Below are 22,500 nucleotides of genomic sequence, written 5' to 3' on the forward strand. Positions count from 1 at the left end.
TTGGACAGTGAAAACAACATTAAAATGCCGTACGGCCAAACGCGAATCTGACGTAGAACGCTAGCAGTTCTTCTCGCCTTCATAGTGGGTGGAGTGAAAAGAGAGTTGACCACAGGTCACGCGTGAGCATAGAGTATGGTGGAGGGAAGAAGTGGAACGAGGAGGAAGAGAGAGATATGTGTGTAGCAGTGAAGGAGAAGCCAAGACAACAGAAGGAAGCAGAGCGAGAGGGGGAGATGGGTAAGAAGAAGGATATATATATATATATATATATATATATATATATATACGAAAGAAAAGAAAAGAAATGTAAGAGTCACAGAAACTTTGTAGAATAAACTTTATGGTGATATTAGTATCATATTACATCATTACAAACTAAATAAGATGTAATGATGTAATATGATCTAATATTACCATAATTTTTATTCTATAAACTTTTTGTGACTCTTACATTTCTTTTCTTGTATACCTATGCCACGTGTATACAGATCATTCCATTATTTACTATAAGAATAAAATAAATGCACCCTTTTAACCTCTAGCTAGGCTCATGGGGCCGGTTTCCCGGTTTCTATGGCGTATGTGTTCCTCAGCTGTTTGCCTTATCGGTTAAATCCCTTCCTTCATTAATGTTGTCTTTTAATTCCACTACTAAGTTAACGTAATGTATATTTAAATTGTTGATGGTTGCAATATGAATGTGACCTAATTTGTTTTATTTTATAATTTATAATTTATAATTTATCTTGATAAACATATCCTTAAATTATGTCTCAAAACTATTTTACACTTAAAAATAAATATAATTATTTGATAGGGTTAATCACAATGGAGTGAATTATGTAGATCAAAAATATTATTTTGCTAGATTTACCTCTCTTTGACCATTAATTTGTATTTCTCTTAAGATCTATAATAGGTAATTTTTCTTTCTTTGTGTTATTTTATTTACCTTCTTTTCAAACCTCTAACGGTTTTTATTTGATGAAACAGCATCGTATGCATGTAGTTACTTAATATGCTAGGTTAACAATTCTACTTAGTTACTCTACTATATAACGGTTTTCTTAACCGATATTGCAAGCAGCTTCAATATGTTCATGTCATAACAACCTGATTAGAACTTTTTTATACACATGTAATTTAAGTACAAGTAATAATGTTCTCTTGTCAATTAATGTAACTTGGCCCCGAAGAGATGGAAGGCCCTAATTTCTTATCTCAGACAAGAGTGAGTCGGGATTTTGCATCAAAATGTGCATAGGATAATAAACAAGTTTTATTAATATATAGGATTGCGTCATGACTCTTATTTCAATTGATATGCACCCAAAATTGTATCACCTATACGAAAGTCATTATATTTAAACAAAGTATAAACAACTTTTCAAGTGAGAATTTTGCTACTTTGGTAACAGTTACAATACTTATTTTACCAAAATATTTGGTAGATATTTAAATACACACACGCACATATGTATATATATATATATATATATATATATATATATATATATATATATATATATATATATATATATATATATATATATATATATATATATATATATATATAAAGGTTTAGATTTAGATTCAACATTGAATATGGTACTTATGTTTAGGCACCAGAATATAGTATGGTATTATACAAAAGCGAGGTGATCAAAAAATCAAAATAAGCAACACGGATTTTAAAGATGATTGCAGTACGCACGTTTCATGCTACTCCATTTATTTAAGTAATGCGAGCATTACATTAAATGCAATATGTAGAGCAATCTTCAGCTGCACGAAAATGTAGAATGTATTCTACTGTAATTTTCTACACTTTCGTGCAGCTGAAGATTGCTCTACATTTTGAGTGCAGCACTTACCTCAGTCTTCGGAAATACCCCATCCTCAGTTGCTCTTTCATTTCCTTTTCCATTATCTCGTTGAACTCTAGTACACCAAGGTATTTGTATCCTTCCGTTTCAATTTATTGAATCAGGTCTCTGTTCGGTAATTCTATCCCCGCTAGGGACTGTACTTTGCCTCTTTTTAGGTAGATTATTCCGCACTTCTGGAGTCCAAATTCCATTCTAATATCAGTACTAAAACAGTGGACTGTGTACACCAAGGAACTCACTTGAGTCTCTTCTTTGCCATACAGTTTCAAATCATCCATGAAGAAGAGGTGGCTGATTGTTTGGGATTTTTCCTTTAGTCGGTACCCCAAGTTCATTTTCCTAAGTACCAAGGTCAGGGGTGTCATGTAGAGAACAAAAAGTAATGGAGATAGGCTATCATCCTGTAAAATACCTCTTCTAATAGCCCAATCTTTTTCCATAAGATGTCAGTTCAGTTTTGCACCCCCACTATACTTCTCTTTGGGAAATACGTTACATTCCTCGCAGTTCCAAATGGATCTAAGCACTCGATGATCCACGAATCTGGAATCATATCACAAGCTTTGCAATAGTCAATCCAGGCCATGCCCAGATTTGTTCTCTTTCGTTTACAATCTTGCATTAACATTTTGTCTATCAATAGTTAATCTTTGGTACCTCTGCACCTCCTTCTACCGCCTTTTTGATCGGGCGGGAATATATCGTTCTCATCAAGAAATTTATAGTTCTGCAATTCCTCCTGACAGTAACTTCCACATTAATGGGATGCAGGGAATTGGTCTGTAATCGTCAGCAGCATTTCCCTTTGATGCATCATTTAGGCACAACACAGTTTGTTCATTTGTCTACCAGCCCGAGATTTCTTCTTCTTCATTGATCAATGCACTAAATTGCTCTCCGATCTGAACATTTTTATGCAAAATCCCTGTACACCATCAGGTCCTGCTGCTTTCCAATTGCTTATCTTGCTACTAATATTTCTGATACTGTCTTCTGTGAAGTTAATAGCCGTTTGCTAGGGAGAAGAATCTCTTTGTTTCAGGCTGCAGAACCATTCAACTGTAGTATTATGCTGACTGTTTACTCCATATCTTACCCCCAAAAAGTCGAATTTCATCAGCATTAGGGGCTAATCTTTCAGATTTATGATCATTAATCTTTTCGTAAAATCCTTTCTTAGTCGGATCAAACATTTGCTATGCTGGTATTGGTTAATCCATTGTTCACACCTAGTTAGCTTTGCTCTTTTTGTATGCATGCGCTGCTTCAGTTCTTCAATTATAACATTCAGGCCTGAAACGAATGCACAGTGAATGGAAGACAATGGAACTGTTTGAGATTACTGAACAGAGATTATGTGACCAACCAAGGGTAATAAGAAAGAATGGATGGTTAGCAGAAATGGAGCTAGAAACTAATAAAAGAAGGATATCGGGTGAGGCTGGGCATGCGAGAAACGAAAGTGGTATAAACGAAGAGATGGAAAATTGTTTGCAAGAATATGATACCGTGAATTGTGAAAGAATTAAGATCAGTGAATATTTAAACAATGAAGATCGATTAATAATAATAGAGAGAATTTTGGATCTATTAAATACAGAAAGAACAAATTTATGGAGACAAAATCAAGAGACGAATAAATTCAATAATGTATTGAGACACATTAAAACAAAGAACATCACACAAACAAATAATCTTATCAAGTCTGCTAGTAGGATTGTGGCAGAAAGAATGGGATTGAGAACTACTGCGAATAGAACATCGACGGATAGAAGAGGAAAAAACAACCGTGGTGGAAAAGGAGAAATTCTGAAAATATAAACTCCTTGAACAGTGTAGTGTCAATACTCGGGAAAAGAAATTGAGAAATTATTATTATTACTTTCATTATTATTATTATTATTATTTTATGTTTGACTTTTGTTTTGCATTTGTACAAGTTGGATCCAAGTCTCACCCAGAGACCTCAAGAGACAACAAGTTAGAAGTTCATGTAGGTGTTATGCCTAGGGTACCATATATTTGGATTTGTACAGTTTTGTTCAAGTGAATGTTTAAGAAACCATAAGAAAATTATGTTTGCTTTAAAATTTGAGATCACATAGACAGTATTTTACGTAGGATATGGGCAGTTGCCATGAGCACTATCTTTTGAACTTCAGCCATTTTGGGGTTTCCTGGAATCTGATCTAGGTAGTAATCAGCCCGTTTCGCTGTCATTCCCAGGGCACCTATGACAATAGGTATTGTTTTTGTCTTCAGATTCCACATTTTGCTAATTTCTATTTCAAGATCTTTATATTTGCTCAGTTTTTGGTAGGTCTTGACAGATACGTTTATATCGATTGGGACAGTCATATCAATGAGGAGGCATGATTTTTGTCTGAAGTCTTTCAGTATGATGTCTGGCCTATTTGCGTCTATCTTTCTGTCAGTTTGAATGGTGAAGTTCCAGAGGAGTGCAATGTGATCATTTTCAAGTACTGGGGGTGGTTTGTGTTCCCACCAGTTTTTATCATGGGGCAAGTCCAGGTTTTTGCATATTACCCAGTGAATATATTGTGCAGCTCTATCATGCCTGTTGAGATACTCTGTAGGCGCAAGCAGACTGCACATGGAGACAACATGATCGATGGTCTCATTTTGTTGTTGGCATATACGACATAATGGGGAGCTGCCGTTCTTTAATATGTTGGCCTGGTAGTTCTTTGTAGGTAGGCATTGATCTTGGGCTGCTATGATAAACCCCTCTGTTTCTGATTTCAAGCCAGAGGCCATTAACCATTGGTGGGTAAGGGCTTTGTCAATATCTGCATTATTCGCTCTCTTTGGGTATTTGCCATTGAGAGGTTTTCCATACCATTTTTCAGTCATAATAGCTAAGGCAGCAATTTTAGCACGGGTTTTCAAGCGCTTAGCTTTTTCTGCAGGTGTTTCTAGTTCGTCTAATTCTTGAATTTGTTGCAATTGGAATTCACTTAGATATTCCTTTGCCTGTTTTGTTACTGAGTAAGATGCTTTCTTGCCTTCATATTTTAAGACAAGTTTTAGCATCCAGTCCTCAGAGTTTTTCAGATAGGTGTCTAGGCCAATTGTGGCTACCTTCATTGATAATGCCAGCTGTAAAAGTCCTCGGCCTCCTTCTTTTCTTGGCAGATAAAGACGTTCTATATCTGCCTTAGGGTGGTGCATTCTATGCATTGTCAACAGTTTTCGTATTTTTCTGTCAACATTACATATTTCAGTAATTGACCAGTTAACGATGTTAAAACTGTAAGTCACGACTGGTATGGCTAGAGCATTGATCGCTTCGATCCTGTTTCTCGCGTTCAGCTCTGTCTTCAGTATTGCTCTCACCCTGCGATAACATTCTCTTCTGATCCTTTCCCTCATCACTGAGTGCTTGATATTGTCCCCTTCAATTACCCCTAGGTATTTGTAGCTCTCCGCTGGTTCTAACTCTTTTATGACATTTTGCTGGTCAAGGTTCACATTAGATGTATTTGTCATTTTTCCTTTGATAAAGGTAGCTTTTGCACATTTATCAAGGCCAAATTGCATCCTGATGTCATCACTGAATTGTTTAACAATCGCTAGTAGGCCTTTGAGTTGTTGGTCATTTTTTGCAAAGAGCTTTAAATCATCCATGTAAATGAGATGATTTATATTTTTATCAAATATTTTATAACCATACTGTGCATCATTGAGCAATTTTGAGAGCGGTATTAGGGCTAGACAGAAGAGGAGTGGTGATAGTGAGTCACCCTGGAAAATGCCACATGAAATTCTTACATCTCCAGCATTTAGAGATTCATTGTCATTGTTCAACATCAGTGTGGTTCTCCATGATCTCATACTTACGGATAAAAAGTTTCGCAGAGTAGGAGCTATTTTATACATTTCCAGACATTTCCTAATTATTATTATTATTATTATTATTATTATTATTATTATTATTATTATTATTATTATTATTATTACTATCATCATCACGTGCTTTCATTACGCTACCGAGCACAGCACTGTGTGTCTTGTGTGTGTGTGTGCTGTGATTTGTTGTGGTGTTCTTATTTTCACTGTATTGAAAGTGTTTTACGTAGGATGTATGCTGTGCCTAGTAATGTTATTTTCTGCATGCGACACATTCATAAGTCCTGGTGTTTTGGCTATATATTTGTCCGTATGTTTTTTAATCATACCTAATGCACCTATTATTGTAGGGATTTTTTCTGTTTTTAGGCTCCTCATTCGATTTACCGATATTTCCAGAGCTTTGTATTTTGAGAGTTTCTCTGTTTCTTTTGAAGATATATTGTCATCTGTGGGGATTGATACATCGATTAGAAGGCAATTTTTTATTGTTCATCCCTGACAACAATATCCGATCTATTAGCCTAGATTTTTCTGTGTGCTGGTATTCCCAGATTAGGATTCCTTTCTCATCTTCTGTGACTTATTTTGGTGTGTGCCTATACCATCTATTTCTGCTGTGGTAAAAGAGGTTGTGTGGTGGGCCTGTCTGAAAGGTTTCAAGACAAACACATTCCTATTTGGCCAAGTCCAGACAGGAGAGGAAGGTGAGGGTAGAGAGGGAGGTGCCTCCTTCTAATGAGTTTATCAACGGTAGTCGACAGTGGCAAGACTGATAGAACTGAAAGGATCTGCTCTGAATATGCCTTTCTAAACAGGAGGAAAGAAACAGGTAGAGGTCACTTTCCCATACCTTGGAGATGGCAGAGCAATCCGGGGACTTTTGTGTGGGTTCCCCCCGGATTACCCTAAGTCGACCGTCCTTCTATTGGGGATTCTATTTATTTATTTATTATTTATTCCTCTACTTTCTATTATATATCCTCTGTTGTAGCATTTAATGTGGTAGTATCTTCACTTGATTGATGTTATCTCCACATGTTTTTGTAACATTTTTTGTGCTGTAACTCGTCCTTCGATATTGCTCTCTATGTCTTGGGCCGTGTGGCCAATAAAAGAAATCCCTATTATTATTATTATTATTATTATTATTATTATTATTATTATTATTATTGCTATCATCATCATCATCATCCTCCTCATCCACATCATCATCATCATCATGATCATCATCATGATCATCATGATCATCATCATCATCATCATCATCATCATCATTATGTTATATGATATTGAGACTATTTTTATTTTACTACTGTTCTTTTTGATATAACACTGCTTGCAAATATAATCTTTCCACTATCCCTCCCGCTATATATGTGTAAGCGTGCTAATGCGAGGAAGCGTGAATGTGATTGCGGATCACTCACAGCGCATTGTTTGCGCCGTAACCTGGATAGTTCTCCTTTCTCTTTTGCATCATACCCCTTTCTCAACTAACACACTGTCTCACGTTCTTCTTAATCTTTTCTCTTCTACCAATATTTACGTAACTGTGCTTATTTACATAATGGTGTATACAAAGACCTATATCTGTTCTTGTGTTGTATTTTACCAATAATGCTGACAAAGTGAGTCGGTTGCAGTGTGTTGCACAATATAGCATCTGACCAGTTACAGAAACACGTATATGTTATTTAAATCATAGAATAGTTGTTACGTTTTCTATGTTCCTTTCTACTGGGTGAAATTTTAAAAGACGTATCAGACCTAGTTGAACAGGAGAGTCTTCCGGGCCCAAAGCTTTAAGAAAGGAACATGTCTTGTATTTCGGCGCAAATTTCTCAGAGTATTTCAAGGTGTGTGTGTATATATACATATATATATATATATATATATATATATATATATATATATATATATATATATATATATATATATATATATATATATATATATATATATATATATATATATAAATGTGTGTGTGTATGTGAATGAGTGTGAGTGTGTGTGTGTGTGTGTCTACAAAAATGGGCATTAAAGGCATAACGTTGGAGTTACTTGTATATAGTAGTCTTTCACTGAGTCTCACACTGCCTAAAATTTCTTGGATACATAATACTCCCACATCACTAGATATCTGGAGAAGACTGGAAAGAATTTAAAAGAAATTTAAGGTGTTCTCTAGGTGAGAGTATATTGGCTGCCATTGGTCAGTTGAGGTCATGTGGTTAGTTTTGCTATCATAGTGACAGCTTTGTTTTATAACTAAGCTGACGTGGTAGAACACATAGGATGTTGACGTTACTTTGACGACATTCTGAAGGATATATTTCAGAGACATCAGCAATTTACTTTGGATACAGCACGTGGTAGAGCTGACAAGATTTTAGCCTTAGTCGTCATGCTGAAGGGTGTATTATTTCAACGATTTGAAACAACAGATTTTCTTTTTCTGGGGCTAGAATAGAGATAATTTTACATTGTTTTAAAAATTATTAACGATTCTTTTTCTCTCCATTTAATGTTTCCTCTTATCCTCCTCTTTTCTTTCAGGATATCTTATTTCGCCACTCCTCCTACATTTTCTTTTACGCCCTTTCAATTTATATCTGTATTTATCTCGCTCTAATTTCATCATTCTATTAGCTCTTATTTTAACCACAATTTTTGTAATACCTACCAACTGCATATCTCTCACTCATTTTCTTTCTTTCATCACATCCTATATCTATTATTCGCTCTTTCACTATACATACATACACACACACATACATACATACACACGCACTTACATTCATACATACATACATACATACATACATACATACATGCATGCATGCATGCATGCATACAAACATACATATATTTCTATATCTCTCTTCCTTTCTCATAGATACTTTCTTTCTTTCTTTCTTTCTTTCTTTATCGAAACTCCTTCTTTTCTTGTTTATCTCTCTTACATTCACGCTTCTTGTTATTCTATTCCTCATCTTGAATTTCAAACTCTCCTTCTCCCCCCTCTCTCTCTCCTTATTTTACTTTCTCCCCTCTTGTTCTTCCTTGCCCTTCTTCTGTTTTGTCTTTCCTCTCTCTCTTTCCTTTTGTTGTTTTCCTTCCTTAAATTTCAAATACTCTCTCACACTCTCTCTTTCTCCTCACATTTAACTATTTCCCCAGATCCCCTGAGTTTTTCTATCCCATACAATCTCTCTCTAGCACATATGCACACACACACACATCCACATACACGTACTCAGCAATTCTCTCTTTCTCTCTCTCTCTCTCTCTCTCTCTCTCCCTCATACACGCAAACACGCGCACACACACATGCACGCACGCACTTATTGACACTCCTCCACTCTCACGCACACTCTCTGACTTTCATATAGATGCAGACACACACTTCTGCCTCATTTGTTCTGTCGTAGGGAAATAAAATAGTTCCTTCTCTCTCAAACGCACGCACACACAAATACAAAACACACAAAACACAGTCACACACACACACATACATACACTCACATATACTCATACACACACAGACACAAAACAAATACACATTCATACCTAGGCACCTATATATACACAGAGGTGTATGCACACATATACAGTCCTACGTCTCCCACTTGTCCCTAAAAGTTTCATTTTGCATTATTTTTCTTGCCCCAAATTGCTCACACCACAGATATTTCACATCAGTCTGTCTATGTATCTAACTCAATGAACCAGCTCTTGAACCTATATGTAGTCACTCCAACCAGTTGAAATGCCACTAGCGAAATCAACGACAAGAAAAATTCATTAAATAATATGGTGCCGGGTACACTGTCTGCAATGTTTGTGTTCACAGCTGGCTGACTGGAGCTAAAACATTATAAAATATATTTCATATACACATATACAAACAAAAATATTTGAAGAAAGACTTTCTTAAAAGTTATTAGTTATTTAAGGAATATTTAAAAAAAAAGAGAACGACGTGAACATTTTGGGATTAAGTTTTCATATTCAGTGTAAGCACTTTCGTCGTTCAATTACTAAAACACGTGCGTTATGGAGCGTATATACACATATACAAAATATATATAAACATGAAAATCAGAAACAAATACGTATATAGATACACTGACGAACATCAAAATCATAGCTTATTCAATATTTATAGCCTTCTTTCGTTTGTCTTTACGTTCTGGGTTCAAATTCTGCAGAGATCGACTTTGCTTTCATCCTTTCGGGGTCGATAAATTAAGTACCACTTGCGTACTGAGGCGATCTACCCCCCCCCCCCCCCCACACACACACAACGAAAAAAATTTCGTGCCTTGTGACTAGAGTAGAAAAGAATATTTGTAGCCTTCTTTCGTCTGTTTTTACGTTCTGAATTCAAATTCAGCCGAGGTCGACTTTGCATTTCATCTTTTCGGGGTTGATATATTAAGTACCAGTTGTGTAATGAGGTCGATCTAAACGACTTGCCTCCCCCTCCCCCAAAATTTCGGGCTTTGTGCTTAGAGTAGAAAAGAATATTTATAGCATTCTGCAAATCTGTTATTTTACAGCTTTCCATGTTTATATTTCTAATTTTCTGTAGTAACCACAAAAATTGTTATCTATCTATCTATCTATCTATCTAACTAACTAACTGTCTGTCTGTCACTTTGTTTATCTATTTATAAGTATATCTGTCTGTATGTCTGTGTGTCAGTTTCTCTGTCATCTATCTATATGTTTAATATTATAATCATATAATAAATGACGTTGCTTATCAATATATTTATTGTCATTCGAAGGGAATAGCTTCAATTTAATCCCTTCGTTTCTGTATGTATGTGTGGGCCTCTGTATGTGTGTAAGCCAGTACGCATGTATCTGAGGGTGTATCGTTGATGCAAGTAAAAAGAGGTCAATAATGAAGCTCATCTCTAACATCCGCTTCTTCATATATGCTCTTCATAAAGCTGTTTATTCTTCAGACTGATTCTGGCGTTTTTGAACTTTAGAAATCTTTGACTTTGCATCAGCTGTCTCTTGTGAGCAATGAAACATTTTAGTGCCTGTTTTAATTCGTGATGTCTATCTCTTCAGTATTTTACTAAATTCAGTGTATAGGATTGAATGTATGATTCAAATGAAATATTTCATATTTTTATTAACAAGTTACATTACTGCAAATTTCGTACATGGCGTAAATATATATTTCTAAAATTATACAATGTATTCTGTTTTTAATATAACATCTTAAAGTTTTCATAACTATCATACAGGATAAATGTATTTGCTGTCATTTCTGCAGAGTATAGGTGTGTTAATAAGTTAATAATTTTTTAAAAGAACCAGACAATATCAGTGATTCATTTCAGCCATTATTAGAGTGTAAATGTACACGCCGTATCTGTATATATCCGTCTCTCATTTTGTCTGTGATTCATATCCCTTCCTTCATATCGCTTCCTTCCTTCCTTCATTCATTCATTCATTCATTCCTGTCTTCATTCTCTCTTCCTTTCTTTCTTTCTTTCTTTCTTCATTCTTTTCTTTCTTCTTTCCTTTCTCTCTTTCTCTCTCTAACTCTCTCTTTCTCTGTCTTTCTATCCCTCGGTCTCTCTGACTATCCATCTATGTATACATATTTGCCTTCTCCCCCAATTCATAGATACATACATACATACATACATACAAACATACATACATACATACACACACACATGCATGCATACGTATATACGTTCACACATACACATATATATGTATATATGTATATGTACCCCCCTCTCTCTCTCTCTCTCTCTATATATATATATATATACATGTTTGTATGTGTGTGCATGTATGTATGTAAATGCTTGTATATATATATATATATATATATATATATATATATATATATATATATATATATATATATATATATATATATATAGAGAGAGAGAGAGAGAGAGAGAGATAGTTATAGATATAAAGATTTACACACATACATATACATATATATCTACATATATATTCATAATATATGTATATTATACATTCATATATATATATATGTATGTGAGCGTGCGTGTTCGTGCGTGTGTGTGTGTGTGTGTCTGTGTGTCACTGTATGTATTCAATTCAATCATTTGTGTTCTCTTCTCTCCTCCCTCTTCAAATTTACTGTAAGCAGGTGGCATGACAACGGCCGAAGGTCTCGATCGCTCGACCAATGATCTCGAGAGAGATGCGTACTCGACGCCTCGGCAGAAACGCATGCGCACGTCGTTCAAACATCACCAGCTGCGCACGCTCAAATCCTACTTCGCCCTGAATCACAATCCAGACACAAAAGACTTGAAGCAGCTGGCCCAAAAGACCGGGCTCAACAAGAGGGTACTCCAGGTGAGAAAACGTATGTTCATTGTTGTTGTTGCTCCAGTCACTTCAAATGTCACCAGTGCTGCTGCTCTTTACCGTGTTGCTGTCATCGTATTTGCTGTCGCTGTTGTTGTTTTCTACATTCTAGTTTCCTTGGAGGTCAGCACCGTTGTCATCTTTGATAGATGTCACGATCGTTTTCCATGTTATTGTTTATATTCATTTTCTTTTAAATTTCCTGCCTGAATTGTTGTCGTTGGTTTTGTTGTTGTTATTATTGTTGTCATTGTTATCATTATCATTGTTGTTGTCGTTGTTGTTGTTGTTGTTGTTGTTGTTGTTGTTGCTGTTGTTATTAAAGCATTGAGCTGACAAAATTGTTACCATGCCGGACAGAATGCTTAGCAGCATTTCTTTCGGCTGTAGGTTCTGAATTCATCTGCCACCGAGGTCGAATTTGCTTTTCATCATTTCGGGATCAATGGTTCTAATTTCTGCCAGTTGAGCTCTGTGGTCAATGTAATCGACTTATCCCCTCTACCCGGAATTGATGGTGTTGTGCCAAAATTTGAAACTTATTATTATTATTGTTCATATTATTATTATTATTATTATCATTATTATTATTATTATTATTATTATTATTATTATTATTATTATTATTATTATTATTATTAAATTGGGAACTTTGTGGTTTGAGTCACTGCATCTCGAAACCTTTAGAAAGTTTTCTTAATGTAGCATATAGATGTTGTTTGTGACATTGAATCCAAATTTGTTATTCATTTATTCCAGAAAAAATTTGCGAAAATGTTACAGGTGTTAAAATTTTCAGCCAATCAGAAAACAGCGCGTTCATTGCCTCTTCGATCATCTATCAGAGTAGCGAGAAGTGGGTGGGCGCCGGCATGTCAAAACATTAGAAATAACAGTGAAAATCTTTAAATCAAATTATGTTAAAAGCTATGAGCAAACCAACAGGAGTTGCTAAAAATAACAGTCAAAACATTAAAATATACGCGAGCAAAGTGAAAAACATTAGAACATAATCGAGCAAATTAAATATTTAAAAGCTGCGAGCAAACCAACTGCAGTTGCGAGAAATAACAGTCAAAACATTGCTTAAAACATACATTTATTACATTATTTACATTATTTACATTTAATGGATATTTGTCCTCACATTGTTTGTTGTAAACAAAACGTTTCGGCTGATATACCGTCCAGCCTTGATCAGGTGTCTTGGGGAAATTTCGAACTTGGGTTCTCATACCTAAGGTATTTTTCGATGTTGTTGTTATTATTATTATTATCATTATTATTTTATGTTTGACTTTTGTTTTGCATTTGTACAAGTTGGATCCAAGTCTCACCAAGAGACAACAAGTTAGAAGTTCATGTAGGTGTTATGCCTAGGGTACCATATATTTGGATTTGTACAGTTTTGTTCTAGTGAATGTTTAAGAAACCATAAGAAAATTACGTGTTTGCTTTAAAATTTGAGATCACATAGACAGTATTTTACGTAGGATATGGGCAGATCCCATGAGCACTATCTTTTGAACTTCAGCCATTTTGGGGTTTCCTGGTACCTGAGCTAGGTAGTAATCAGCCCGTTTCGCTGTCATTCCCAGGGCACCTATGACAATAGGTATTGTTTTCGTCTTCAGATTCCACATTTTGCTAATTTCTATTTCAAGATCTTTATATTTGCTCAGTTTTTGGTAGGTCTTGACAGATACGTTTATATCGATTGGGACAGTCATATCAATGAGGAGGCATGATTTTTGTCTGAAGTCTTTCAGTATGATGTCTGGCCTATTTGCGTCTATCTTTCTGTCAGTTTGAATGGTGAAGTTCCAGAGGAGTGCAATGTGATCATTTTCAAGTACTGGGGGTGGTTTGTGTTCCCACCAGTTTTTATCATGGGGCAAGTCCAGGTTTTTGCATATTACCCAGTGAATATATTGTGCAGCTCTATCATGCCTGTTGAGATACTCTGTAGGCGCAAGCAGACTGCACATGGAGACAACATGATCGATGGTCTCATTTTGTTGTTGGCATATACGACATAATGGGGAGCTGCCGTTCTTTAATATGTTGGCCTGGTAGTTCTTTGTAGGTAGGCATTGATCTTGGGCTGCTATGATAAACCCCTCTGTTTCTGATTTCAAGCCAGAGGCCATTAACCATTGGTGGGTAAGGGCTTTGTCAATATCTGCATTATTCGCTCTCTTTGGGTATTTGCCATTGAGAGGTTTTCCATACCATTTTTCAGTCATAATAGCTAAGGCAGCAATTTTAGCACGGGTTTTCAAGCGCTTAGCTTTTTCTGCAGGTGTTTCTAGTTCGTCTAATTCTTGAATTTGTTGCAATTGGAATTCACTTAGATATTCCTTTGCCTGTTTTGTTACTGAGTAAGATGCTTTCTTGCTTTCATGTTTTAAGACAAGTTTTAGCATCCAGTCCTCAGAGTTTTTCAGATAGGTGTCTAGGCCAATTGTGGCTACCTTCATTGATAATGGGCTACCTTCATTGATAATGTTATTATTATTATTATTATTATCATTATTATTATTATTATTATTATTATTATTATTATTATTATTATTATTATTATTATTATTATTATTATCATTATTATTATTATTATTATTATTATTATTATTATTATTATTATTATTATTATTATTATTATTATTATTATCATTGTTCAGTAGTTTTATTTTTATAACGTGCTTTCACTTCACTACCGAGCGCAGCTCTGTGCGCCTTGGGTATGTGCTGTGGTTTGCTGTGGTGCTCTTATGTTTACTGTATTGAAAGTGTTTTGCGTAGAATGTGTGCAGTACCCAGTAGTGCAATTTTCTGTATGTTATATATATTTGTAAGTCCTGGTGTTTTTGTTATGTATTTGTCTGAATATTTTTTTATTATACCTAAGGCACCTACTATGATAGGAATTGTTTCTGTTTTTAGACTCCACATTCGAGTTATCTCTATTTCCAGGTCTTTGTATTTTGAAAGTTTTTCCATTTCTTTTCGAGAAACGTTGGCATCTGCTGGTATTGATACATCAATTTATTATTATTATTATTATTATTATTATTATTATTATTATTATTATTATTATTATTATTATTATTATTATTATTATTATTATTCAGGTCACTGTCTGGAATCGAAATCGGAATATTGGGGTTAGTAGCCCGCCGTCTTAATGACTACGTCATATGTCTGCGGGCAATAATAATAATAACATCGGAAATTACCTTAGGAATGAGAACCCAGGTTCGAAATTTCCCCGAGACACCTGATCAAGGCTGGACGGTATATCAGCCGAAACGTTGTGTTAACAACAAACAAGATGAGGACAAATATCCGTCAAATGTAAAGACTGTACTTACTTCCTTATCTCTTAAATATAGAACAGGCATTTATTAGTTTAAAAATTCAAGAACAAAAGTTTACAATATACTCTAGGATTTTATAAAGTAAATTATCTTTCTCAAATCTCCTTCTCCACATAAATTTGCAAAGATATGAGTCAACCATGGAACGTTGTGTCCCACATCGGCTTTTGTTTCCACTCTTTAAAGACGCCCATGTACTCTCAATTTGTTGAGTGTGGGTCCCATGTTTTGAGTTTATAAATTCAATGATATGGTTCACAGTTTTATGTTTGAAATCATAGACATCGATTTCTGAGATATGATTATAAGCTCGCCACAGTTCACTGAAGATAGTGGTTCGTAGAAGAAGCGAGTGCCTTATGCAGTCCTCTAGTGTTTCACGGTTACGACTTGATACAGCGTAAAGGAAAACGTCTCCCGTATCACAACATACTCTTTCAAAAACGCACTGTTCAGTTAATATCCTCCCTCGGTTGCACTTGCGTTTTGAGTACCCTGTTTCGTCTATCTCAACAATCTTTTCGGGACTACCTATCTGAACTGGGTTGCGGAGCAGTTCATTCCCACGCAACTCACGAACATATTTGTTGTAAAGAACAACTGTGCTCGGATTCATACCCAGTTCTTGCGTACAGAAACATATTGAGGTCATTTCCGTGACTCAGGCGTATAAAAAAAAGAAGCATCGTTTTCAGAAAAAGGGAGCCACCTACCAACCATATATCTTTTCAGAGAGGCACCGATACATTGCAGCCTCTCCGTTGGCAACGCCAGTACAGATCCCCACGAATTTCTTTTTCTTTATGGGATGTCCTTTCTGACAAATCTTCTTTTCTGGTATCATTCCTTTCTCTTGGAAGAGATAAGATGCATCCTCTTCCGTCTTCACTCTTTCCATCAAACCGGAAAAGTTTAAAGGTGTGGCCATCTCCTCACTCTTCTAAAATCTCTATACCATTCTGGAATATAATTCCAACTGTTATGAAAACAAAAAATTATGGAACCCGTAGTGGTTACACTCCTTATGCGCATGCGCAGCATCTTTGGTTACAATGGAAGCAGAGTTCTTTGCAAAAGGTTATGGAACACATGGTGCTTAGACTCCTTGATTACTATGGAAAGAGAGTTCCTTGCTTACTATGCTAACAGAACTCATGGTGATGTGTAAAATGCTCTCTTCTAATTGGCTAAAATACCCAAATTTTGCAAACTTTCAATCTAATAACTTTTTAATTAGAGATTTATAAGGAAAATGATTTTTATTTTCATAATTAGTATACAAAACTTAATCTATATAACAAATTTGAAAACAATTGGGTCACAATTGGAGATAGTGTTTCAAACCACAAAGATCCTTAAATTGTCAGAAATGTCACTATGACAGGCAAAATGCTTAGCGGCATTTATTCCGGCTTTAGGTTCTGAATTTAAATACCACCAAGGTTGAATTTGCCCTTGATTTCGGGGTCAATGAAATGGGTACCAGTTGACTATTTCTCTTCCCCAAATTTCAGGCCATTTGCCTCTAGTAAAAATGCCCATTGTTATTTTTAAAGCGGCGAGGTGGTAGAAATATCAACAAGCTGGACAAAACACTTAGCGACATTTCCTCCATCGTTACCTTTTGAGCTCCAATTTTTCCGAGGCTGATTTTGCATTCCACACTTTCAGAGTGTATAAAATAAGTACCAATCAATTACCGGAACCGACGCGATCAACTTCAAATCCCGCTAGAATTTCAGGCCTTATGCCTCTCGCGGAATTGTTATCATTAAGGCGCCGAGCTAAAAGAATTGTCAGCCTAACTCCAGAAGTGCTTAGCGATATTTGTTCTGATTCTTTACCTAAAGTTCAAATTTTGCCAAAGACAACTTTGTTTCTTATCATTTTAGGATAAAAAAAATACATGAGAGTGAGTCGATGCAACCGACTTAACATTTTCCCTACAATTGCTGAGCTCGTGCCAAAATTTGAACGAATTATTTTTGTTTTCCATAATATTGTAGTTGTTCTTGCAGTTGTTATCGTTGTTACGCTTGTTACTGTTGTTATTTTTGTCGTTGTGGTTGTTGTTGTTCTTCTTCGTATTGTTATTATTATCAATAATATTAACACACTAACTTTTTGTTTTTGTACGTACCTGATGTGTGTGTCACATTTACTTTAAAAAAATTTCAAAGCGAGAGAGAGAGAGAGAGAGAGAGAGGACAGAGAGAAAGTAAGAGAGAAAGAGAGAGAGAGTGAGTGAGTGAGAGAGAAAGTGAGAGTGAAAAAGGCACTGGTTAGTGACGGCGTTCGTTTTGTGTTTTTAAATGTTTATCACATCGCAAGAGTAGATACATAGATACATATACACAGCAAATATTGGATGTCAGTTTCACTTCTCATTACCAAATGAGGATAAAATTAATTCATAAATGGTTGAGTACTTCACAGACATGCATAACATGAACGTAGTTCTCAGAACCCTTTGAATTACAGCTACAGCTTGAGACATATATATATATATATATATATATGTGTGTGTGTGTGTGTGTGTGTGTGTGTGTGTGTGTGTGTGTGTGTGTGTGTGTGTGTGTGTGTATGTGTGTGTGTGTGTGTGTGTGTGCGCGTGCGAGTGTGTGTATGTGTGTGCGTGTGCGTGCGTGCGTGCGTATGTGTGTGTGTGCGTGTGTGCGTGCGTGTATAGTTTAGATTATTTAAAACATGTTTGCAATAATAAGTGTCGCGTGTTGGAAATAAACGCAATTACCAAATTTTCATTCATAGATCCATTTATTATTTCGTTCTTTTCCATTTCAATTTGTACATTTGTACACCTGATTATGTACAAGCACATGTGTAAAACGACGGACTTTTTAAAATCATTTATTGCATATATAGGAAGGACAGAGAGGGAGTGAGAGAGAGCGAGAGAGAGAGGGAGAGAAAGAGAGAGAGAGAGGAGTGAGTGGGGACTCAAAGCCACAGTAAATACTGGATACCGTATCCTAAACAAAAACTCTCTAACACATTCGTATATGTTGTTCAATTGAAACAATGAATCATTTTAGACATCTATTGTTTTAATAGCAAGAGAAAAACTGTGAGAGAAAGAGCTTCAAGAAAAAACTAAAACAATTCCAGTCAGTGGCAACGCAACAAGTAGGAAGAGAGAGTGATTGAGAGAGAGAGTGAGAGAGAGAAAGAGAGAGAGAGGTGAAAACTTCGTTGTGGACTATCTGACACTGTCTGTGTGTCTGCTTCTCTCTCTAGGTATGTGTCTGTGTATGTGTGTGCATGTATGTGTACGTTTATATGTATATGACTGTGCGTGTTGCCGTTTTAAATTTCTTTCTGCGACTGACCTTAAACTGCTATTAAAGGCCCAACCACACACATATTTGTTTTAACCCATTTCAACTGCAGCCATACACCAGATAACGTGGTAAAATATATTTCTAAAATATATTTCTAAGTATGTTTATAAAGGACATGACTGTACAATGATGACATTTATTTCAGTGCAACAAAATGGCAACGAAAGTAGAGAAATAAGACCGCATCAGCAGTATGATGAAATGAAACAGTTCTTATCCTGTAGGTATGTTTCCGCCCCTGAAGCAATGTGGCGCCTCCCTAACTATCCTATGCATAGCCAATCTCATACAATGTATCGTCTAACCGTACATCTTCCAGGTGAACAGAGAGAGTATTATTGACAGGGAGAGCAACAAGGAGCTGTTGATAGAGATCGACAACGTGATACAGCATTAATTTCTTGGTTCAAATTAAACCAAAATGATATAAATGCACTCCCTTTTTTGCATTGCGAAATTCCTGAACACTACATATTCAATAAGAAAGACACACGTTGGACACAGACAACGAGCATGCAGTATTGTCAGCAGAATATACTCTGTGAGTCCAAGAGATGTTGAAAAGTTTCATTTGAAGCTGTTGTTACTTCATGTTCCTAGAGTCACTTCCTATGAGGACTTAAAGAGAGTAGAAGGAGAAATTTTACCATCGTTTAAAGAAGCTTGCATCAGACTAAGGTTATAGGAATATGATGAAGAACTAATAAATACTTTCAGAGAGGCAGTAGCATTTAGAATGCCACGTCAGTTACTCAATTTGTTTGCCATGACTTGCTTATTTAACCTTCCTCAAACTGCCCTTCAAATATGGAATAATTACAACGAAAACATAATTGAGCATTTAATTACAGAGTACGATGCAACCACTGCCGAAAATTTGGCTTTACATTCATTGAGTAGCGTATTCAAAGAACATGGAACCTCTTGCAGCATATTTGGTTTACCAGAATCCTTTGGACAAACATTTACACAGGATAATGGCGTGTCCATCGAACCTGCTAATATAAGTATTTTAAATCACGAACACCATCAAGTTCTGCACACTGCAAGGAAGGCTGTTGCTGCAGCCGATAGAAACCAACTAGAAAATAGAAATTGTTTCTATCTAGACACCCCCGGTGGTTCTGGAAATTCTTATATTTTCAATATGTTACAACGTCATATTACTGCTAACGGAATTACTGTAAGTATGGCAGCATGGACAGGTATTACTGCTACATTACTGACAAATGACAAAACTTTTCACAACATCTCTAAGTTACCAGTGCCACTTACAAAAAATAGTGTTTGCAATGTACGACCATATTTAGAACATACTATCGAACTTAGATGAATACAAGTTTTCATAGTAGATGAAGCATTAATGATTCCCAGTTATGCTTTAAATGACATACATAGGTGCCTAAAAGACATAATGGGAAACGATGCAGTCTTTGGAGGAAAATAATTCTACTCGGAGGCGATTTTAGAGAAACTCTTCCAATTGTTCTCTGAGCTCCTCTAGCAACTATCATTGATGCATGCATTAAAAGATCACATTTATGGCATCATTTGCATCACTTTAGGTTAACTCGAAATATGAGGGCAGATGTTAATGAACAAGAATTTTCTTAGTGGCTCTTTTTATTTGGCAATGGTTCCCCAAACAGTGTTCACCAAGATGTTTCACTGCATACTGTTGACGTACCTACTTCTTTCTGCTATCAAACATCACCATCTTTTCCACTTCTTTCTCCTCATCTTTCATGTAAAATCTCACACAAATTGGAGATTGTTCTTATGATATTCCTCTCATCTACATACCAGTCGCTAATAAACGAAATTATTATTATTATTATTATTATTATTATTATTATTATTATTATTTAAGTCCCTTAGGTATTGTACTTTTTTCCTCACATTGATGCACTAAATCATTTTCTTGTTTTCGTTGTTACAGTTTGTCGTTGTTGTTATAGTTGTCGTTGTCACTGTTGTTGTTGTTGTTGTTGTTGTTGTTGTTGTTTTTCTTCTTCTTCTTCTTCTTCTTCTTCTTCTTCGTCTTCTTCTTCTTCTTCTTCTTCTTCTTCTTCTTCTTCTTCTTCTTCTTCGTCTTCTTCTTCTTCTTCTTCTTCTTCTTCTTCTTCTTCTTCTTCCCTTTCTTTTTCTTCTTCTTCTTCTTCTTCTTCTTCTTCTTCTTCTTCTTCTTCTTCCTACTCCTCTCCCCCTTGTCCACAGCCTTTAACTTCTCTTCTCTCTCTCTCTCTCTCTCTAAATTTCTATTGTAGTGATGGCAATATTTCCCCTTTCAGTAGCTGCGCCATTTAATTAGTCACGGTTTATTTATTTTAGTGTTTGTCTCCCTAAATTATCTCTAATTCTTTTTAATCGGTTTTCCCTCCTGTATATATTTTATAAACATTATTCGAATATGTAATTCACTTATTTCTACGCTTAATGATAATTACAAAATTTGATTAATTATTCATTGTCATTAAAAATTCATTACTATTTCACACATATCATTTCTTGAAAACGAATCTCATTATCAATGAGGTAATTACACAAAATAAGAACTTCAGAGAACAAGCAAAAGCACAAGAGAATGCAGGTGAATAGTAAGTTAGAGAGCGAGTGTTGTGGGGTGAGTTTGTAGCGTATAGAAATAAAGTTACGATTATAAATATGTACACTTACATCTCTAACTCTTCTTATATATATATATATATATATATATATATATATATATATATATATATATATATATATACATGAAAGATTAAAAAGAAGAGTGAAAAAACTACAGAAGGCTTGTGTTATATGGTTAAAGTATATATTTAAATCGTTATGTTAGAAAAATGTTATAAAATTTAACGATTTAAATATATACTTTAATCATATAACACAAGCCTTCTGTAGTTTTTTACTCTTTTTTATCTTTCATACATCCAACCACGTGCTTTCACATACCAACTTTCTCACATATATATATATATATATATATATATATATATATATATATATATATATATATACACACACACATATACACATACACACACACACACAGACACATATATATATATATATAAAGATGAGAATGTGTGTCAGTCTGTGTGTGTGTGTGTGTGTCTGTCTGTCTGTTTGTGTGAATCCCTAAAACTCGAGAACTACCCAACCTATTTCATTCAAATTTTACACATACCATACTTACGCCCCATGCAATGTCATGGGTCACAAAAAATCTCAACGTCTTGCCTAATGCGAGACCAGAGCAATTTCTTATCTCTTACACTGTTTCAGTATTACGTGTCACAAGTGAAACAATAACATCTCTGTATTGTAATGTTAAACACTTTCACTTTCATAATTTCGCTAGTAAAGTGAAACTATTACCTCACACATATATATATGCATACATACATATTCGTCATAAACACTCTACCACTGCCACTAATAACTTTTGAGAACCCTTTCAGACCTGCCTTACATTCGAACCGGAATCTCAAAAACATTGTCCCCTTACAGCTCATTCTCATTTCATTCCCTCGACAGGGAAATGAAACTTACTTCTCACTACGGGACAATGGAAGAAGGTAACAGTCATTAACTATATGCTACGTTGTCAAGTGA

General features: G+C 35.3%; 1 protein-coding gene across 6 annotated transcripts in view; it reads left to right on the top strand.

Moving 5' to 3' along the window:
* The window catches only part of LOC106876842 (LIM/homeobox protein Lhx9), a 250,904-nt gene that overhangs the window by 195,535 nt on the left and 32,869 nt on the right, over positions 1-22,500 (top strand). For 5 of the 6 annotated variants that reach the window (XM_014925564.3, XM_089356836.1, XM_052969744.2 and 2 more), the window contains one exon: positions 11,929-12,140. In XM_014925564.3, coding sequence (XP_014781050.2) covers positions 11,929-12,140 — 212 coding nt within the window. Of the gene's footprint in view, positions 1-11,928; positions 12,151-22,500 lie in introns of all 6 variants that reach the window. The other variant, XM_089356852.1, reaches the window with a different exon arrangement.

Source organism: Octopus bimaculoides, chromosome 1, assembly GCF_046866305.1.
Source record: "Octopus bimaculoides isolate indiv1 chromosome 1, ASM4686630v1, whole genome shotgun sequence".
In the NCBI taxonomy this organism is placed as follows: Eukaryota; Metazoa; Mollusca; class Cephalopoda; order Octopoda; family Octopodidae; genus Octopus; species Octopus bimaculoides.